The sequence below is a fragment of the Triticum urartu genome, chromosome 3 (genome assembly GCF_003073215.2).
Source record: "Triticum urartu cultivar G1812 chromosome 3, Tu2.1, whole genome shotgun sequence".
Taxonomy (NCBI): Eukaryota; Viridiplantae; Streptophyta; class Magnoliopsida; order Poales; family Poaceae; genus Triticum; species Triticum urartu.
Window position 1 is genome coordinate 724,591,686 of NC_053024.1, and position 5,790 is coordinate 724,597,475.

Genomic DNA, 5,790 nt, shown 5'->3' on the forward strand with positions numbered 1-5,790 from the left:
ATCTGATGGTTTAGACGAAATCCGGAGTGGATTCTTTCCATTCATACTGATCATCGTCAACCTTGCAACATGGACGGCATGTCATGCCCGGCACCACCGCCGGCTTTGTTCCCCTCGGCCTCCTCGCATGCGGCCTACTTCACTAATGCCACCATCGCGCACAAACTGCACTTCTCCTCCTTGTCCTCTGCTTTGGCGCCCTCCTCCCCATCCCTTCTCGCGGACTTCCCCGTAATGGCAGCACTAGGAACTAGTTCCCCGTGCCTATGACTCCATGCTCATCATGTCTAATACGGCGCCGCGACCATCGTTCACCCCAGTTGTCGAGGCACTCTAATGTAACTCTATGTATCATGTATAACCGTTAACTCTTAATCATATTCACTTTATGCAACCAAAGACCATGTAGCGCATTAACCCAGCCAACACAAGCCACCAAAAGCCAGTTTATAAATTGCTTCTCTAAGGCCTTGTACAATGCTAGGTGCTTACAAAAATAAACTGGGTTTTTTCTGAAGCACCATTGCCTATTTTTACATAAGAGACACATAATTAAGTATCTACACTTTACAAATAAGCACGGGTGCTTGAAGAAATATCGGTTTATTTCTCTAAGCACTCCGCCTAAGCGTCTTGCGTTGTACGAGGCCTAATGTAGCCAAACTGTATGTGGTCTACCAAACTGCATGCAAAACGTGATTTTTACCATGTATTTACTCAGTAAGGCCTAACTAAGTCACAGACACAAAGAGGAAAAAAGGGTAAAACCTACCAAACATGACCCTGTAGAAGTAGTACCTCCATCCGGTTTATTGATCTCATTTGTATTTTTTGTTCAATTTTGACCATCGATTTGACTAACTATATATATGTTATGTCACAAAACTTGTATTGTTAGATTCAATTAAAAAAGGTCCCCGATGATGCTATTTTGTGGTATGTATCTTATTTTTTGTTAGTTATTAAATCAAATGCCAAAGGTTAACAAAAAAACAAGAGAAACCAGTAAAGCCACTATCTGCATGTCGTGGTTTTGCACCGTGAAACAACAGTTGCGCCATCATCCGCATCTATCTGCATGTGTCCCATCCCCTCTCCGGGCCGGGCGGTGCATATATCCGGCCAGCTGCTGCTGGGTGCCCCTGCTTTGTCCACCACGAGACGCCACTGCGCACATACGCGTTCTGTGGGAAAGGATGGTTCGCCTTGAGCCAGGCAGCCAGCCAGCGTCACACCCCTTTCCATCCATGGAGAGATATCCGAGTGGAGAAGATGCTTGCTCCACCACGCGCCCACAGCTTGGCTGATGGCACATGGATCCCTCGGAAAATCAAGGTGGGCGCACGGGTTCCACTTGTTTCTCTTCAGCCTCTCTGTATGTAATACCACGTTAGCTTGAAAGAGTACAGTTCAATATTGACACTGTTTTTTTAGTACTTCCTTCGTCCCAAAATAAATGTTTTAGTACTTCCTTCGTCCTAAAATAAGTGTTTTAACCTAATATAACTTTATACTAATAGTGCGATAAAATTGAGACATTTATTTTGGGACTCGGCGAGTCTGTGTTTTGCGAGGAATGGGACGCATTGCACAAAGGAAAAAAGAAGACTGTCGGCAGCGACGCCACTCAAAGTTGACATGCATGCACGGATAGAGCAGAGGGAGTGGAGTAACTCCACTCCGCATGCAGCGGCTAGCCACGCGCTAGCTGTGAAATTAAAGTCCGCCAAAGAATTGGAGCCCCGTAATTACTCGCCGTCCCGTTCCTGCTCCGTAAAAAAAGGAAAGATGAACTGTCTGTATGTAGTATTAATCTGCATGCATGTCCATCCATCCACTCCTGCCTCCGGAAACAAGGAGGGGAAAGAAAGAATTAGTACTGACTAGCCAATCCTATCATGCACGCCTTGCTTCAACAGCCGCTGCTTTCTGCTGCTGCTGATGCGCGAAAGAACCCAAAGAAAATTGTCGAATCTATGACACACAGGGAACGAGCGGCGCATCGCCGGCTAACTAACTGGCCTCGCCGTGCTCCGGCTGGTCTGCTTGCTCTCCATCGTGCGGCGGCGAGGCCGGCGGCGTGTAGAACGGCGTCTCGGGCTCGGCGCCGTACTGGCTCTCCACGTCGCCCTCCGTCTCCGACGCCTCCTCGATGGTGTAGAGCGCGCGCGACCCGGGGCCGCCGAACCAGCGCTCGCGCCACGCCGCCACACCCTCCTCCTCGTGCCCCGCCTGCTCCGCCGCCGCCGCCGGGACCGCGAACTGTTCCAGCTGAACCTCTCCCTCCGCCTGGGCGGCGTCGTCCGTTGACGGGGACGGAGACGCGGACGCGGAGGCCGCCGGCTCGACGCGGGAGCGGCGGCACCAGACGCGCAGGGCGTGGAGCGCCCGCCGCAGCCGCTCGACGCGGCGCTCCTTCCTGCTGGCGTTGGCACCGGCGCCGGGCTGCTCCGAGACGGGCAGCGGCCGCGTGGCGCCGCCGCTCCAGCGCCGGCAGCAGATCACGACGGGGAGCAGGAGCGCCGCGGCGAGGAGGACCACGAGCTCCGCGAACACGAGGCGCCTCATGGATCAGCCCACAGCCAGCCTCTTGCTGGTGGTACCAGGACTAGGAGTGGAGTGAACTGCTGGGGGTTCTGCTGGTACTAGACGGCAATGGAGTATGTTAGCCAGGGAAAGAGAGTTTTTGTCTTTTGTCTTTGAGAGCGGCCTCGCTTCGCTTTGACTGGACTGGACTGGACTGCACTGGGGAGGAAGAGAGAGAAGAGGTTTGGCTTTGGTGGTGGAGGCTTTGGCTTTGGGTGGGGGCTTTAAAGGCTTTGGCTTTAAGTCGAATGTTCACCGGCGGTGGTTGGTCAGGTGGAGTCACTGCTGCTTTTGCCGTGCTGCTTTCAGGTGGCCACCCTGAACCCCAGGGGCATTCTGGGGATTTCCCTCAACTGCTTTCTTTTGTGAATTTTCTTTTATGGACTATGAGCTGGAGCCTATGAGGCTACATCAACAAGTAGCAAAAAAGCGTAAATACACCCGTATACATCGAATGCAAACAATCTTACATAGAAGACCCCCATAAAACAAAATAAAGTAAACATAAGGGTCTACAGAGGTTGTGTGTATCATGGTTACCACATATCATTGTGACTAGAGATGAACGACAAGGCACAAATGACCATTTTCCCGAGAACTCGAAATTCCTCATCACCCAAAGACTTTATGAGGTGCAATAGCCACACACCTATTTTGGAGGACATACTCATATACTAGATCTAACCCACCATCGAAATAACACAGCCTAGGGGGCGTCTCGTGCTTCTCTAGCCCTGGATTTGAGACTGTTAATAGACACCACTGTCGAGGACAACACCCAGTTCTTCCCAACATACACACACGTGTAAATACCACAAATCAGTCCAGAGATCATCTAAACGGCATCACGTCGTGATACCATTAACGTTTACTTGAGGGGCAATTTTGGTTTTTCCACTTGCTGCTTTCTTTGGCAATTCTTTACCAAGTACGAGCTGGAGCATACGAGGCTACATAAAGGAGTAGCGGAAGTGCGTAAATACGCCTGCATGCGTCCGTTACAAACAATCTTACACAAAAGTCCTCAAAAAAAATAAGCATAAGGGTCTACAGTGATCTCTGTGTCTACCACGATTACTGTGCCGTCGTCACGCCTAAAGATGGATGACACGACACGGATGGACATCTTCCTGATAACTCGAAAAGCCTAGTCACCCAAAGGCTTTATCACGTGGACTAGCCACACACCCATCTTGCGGGGCATACTCATATACAAGATTGAAGTGATCATCGAAATAATACACCCCAGCAACGCCTCATGCTTCTCTAGCCCTGGATACGGAACTGAAACATACACTCACATCTAAACATCGCAAACCACTCCTCCGGAACTGAAACATACACTCACATCTAAACATCGCAAACCACTCCTCTAGAGCTCATCTAAAGGTCACCACATCACAAGCGCTCCTCCATTATACCGTTAACGTTAACTCGAGGGCAGTTTTTGGTTCTGCACCTACTGCTTTCTTTGAAATTCTTTCATCGGGTATGAGCTAGAGGGTAAGAGGCTACATCAAGATGTAGCAGAAGAGTGTGTAAATATGTGTGTATACAGCCGGTAGAAACAACCTTTAGACAAGCACCCGTTGTACATGCTAGGCTTACCAGGTTTAGGGTGTTTCGTGATGTGACAAGCAACCATTGTAAATTGCCAAAATCGTGTACGAATTCGAGCTCTTGCACCGACGAGATGAACCTAGTCATGCCCTTCGCACCGCCTAGGACCCACTAGTGTGTCGAATCCATCGAACTCGAAGGCCAGCGCCGCCATCCCCATATTCTCTGTCAAAACCCCTGCGAGCCATTTAAACCCTAGATCCATCGTCATCTAGTCTAGATCCAACAACTATGATCATATCACTTACTCACTGAATCACTATACACGTGGGTCGTTGATCTCAGATATGACGATCCACAACAAACCACTTAAACGAATTGGTAACGACCAATCAGAAGCCACCACGTGTCCCCCATTTTAACTTAAATTCTTATAGCCGATTTAATCTTTGTAACATTTGCTAAAAAGCCCCTCAAACTTTTAACCTTTATAAATTTTTATCCATAACTCCAATTGAGTTGATTCTTTTTGCATACTGATCTCTTCATGGGGAGCACTATTCACCATAGCCACTTATTTTACTTTTGCACATAAGTCTACATGAAAGTGGATCTTCTTGCATGTTAATCCTTATGATGCAATCTTCCAAATAGGACCTTTAGTTCCACAAATATAACATTTAAAATTTTATTTAACCAAAATTTGGCTGCATATCATAAACTACTGCCATGGCAGTCTTTTTGAATCACTCATTCAAATGAGTATATTATATTTTGCTTTCAGTTCCAAAGGACCACAAGAATCTATTAGAACCTTATCACCTAAGTTTGAAACTTTTCGAATACAAATTCGAACCTTATTGGACCTAGAATCCAAACCATAATTCCAAATCAGATTAATATTTTTTTTAATTGGTTCATATAATGACCTCAACCTATTTGAACCATCTCGAAGCCAAACCTAACATATCATCTTTAAATATTTCAAATTTGAATCCAAACCTTGTTTGAATTACAAATTTCAAACCCAATTGAATATCAATTGAATATAAATTTCAAATCCTTTTGTATAGTGATTCATTTGTGAAACCCAAACCATTCAAACCTTTTGAATTTGGTAAGGTCATTCAAAATCAAATTTGAATACGAACTTGGTGGATCATAGTTCATAAACCACACACCGAGTTGCAATGATTCCTTTTGCATATTAAATCCATTGCAAATGAAAACCCAAACTCTATGAATCCAATAATTAAACCCTACCTACACAAAGGCCTAAGCGTTGACCTAATGACATTGACATTGACATTGAATTGAATTCAATCCTCAATCCACTACAACTTGAAATGCAGTTTTCCTACCAAACGATCCTATTTGCATGCGAACTCTTAAGTGATATGCAAACCATTGATCAACTTGTATGGTGTTTCTGAAACAACGTTCACCCTATTCCACACCAAAGTGAAAAGCTTGTGAAGCCATAGTTTTTCTCTATTGACTTTTAGGAGTTGGTTCTTACACCTATCACCTCATAACCCTATGAAGAGCTAAACCACACACCCAACTTAGTTATGTCATTTGATTGTTTGTATGGTATGTTGTTTTATGTGAACTCTTTTTATGATAGATTGTTCGAACACCAGA

The 5,790-nt window shown here is 46.2% G+C and overlaps 1 protein-coding gene across 1 annotated transcript; it reads right to left on the minus strand.

Annotated features, from left to right (window-relative positions):
• Nucleotides 1–1,789: 1,789 nt before the first annotated feature.
• On the minus strand, nt 1,790–2,774 carry LOC125549449. The gene has a single exon (XM_048712858.1). It carries the CDS (start codon nt 2,566–2,568, stop codon nt 2,014–2,016), a length of 555 nt encoding a protein of 184 aa, XP_048568815.1. The 5' UTR covers nt 2,569–2,774; the 3' UTR covers nt 1,790–2,013.
• Nucleotides 2,775–5,790: the final 3,016 nt, after the last annotated feature.

Bases quoted from the DNA above. Each gene is read 5' to 3' on its own strand.
- LOC125549449 (XM_048712858.1), bottom strand. From the start codon at position 2,568: ATGAGGCGCCTCGTGTTCGCGGAGCTCGTGGTCCTCCTCGCCGCGGCG.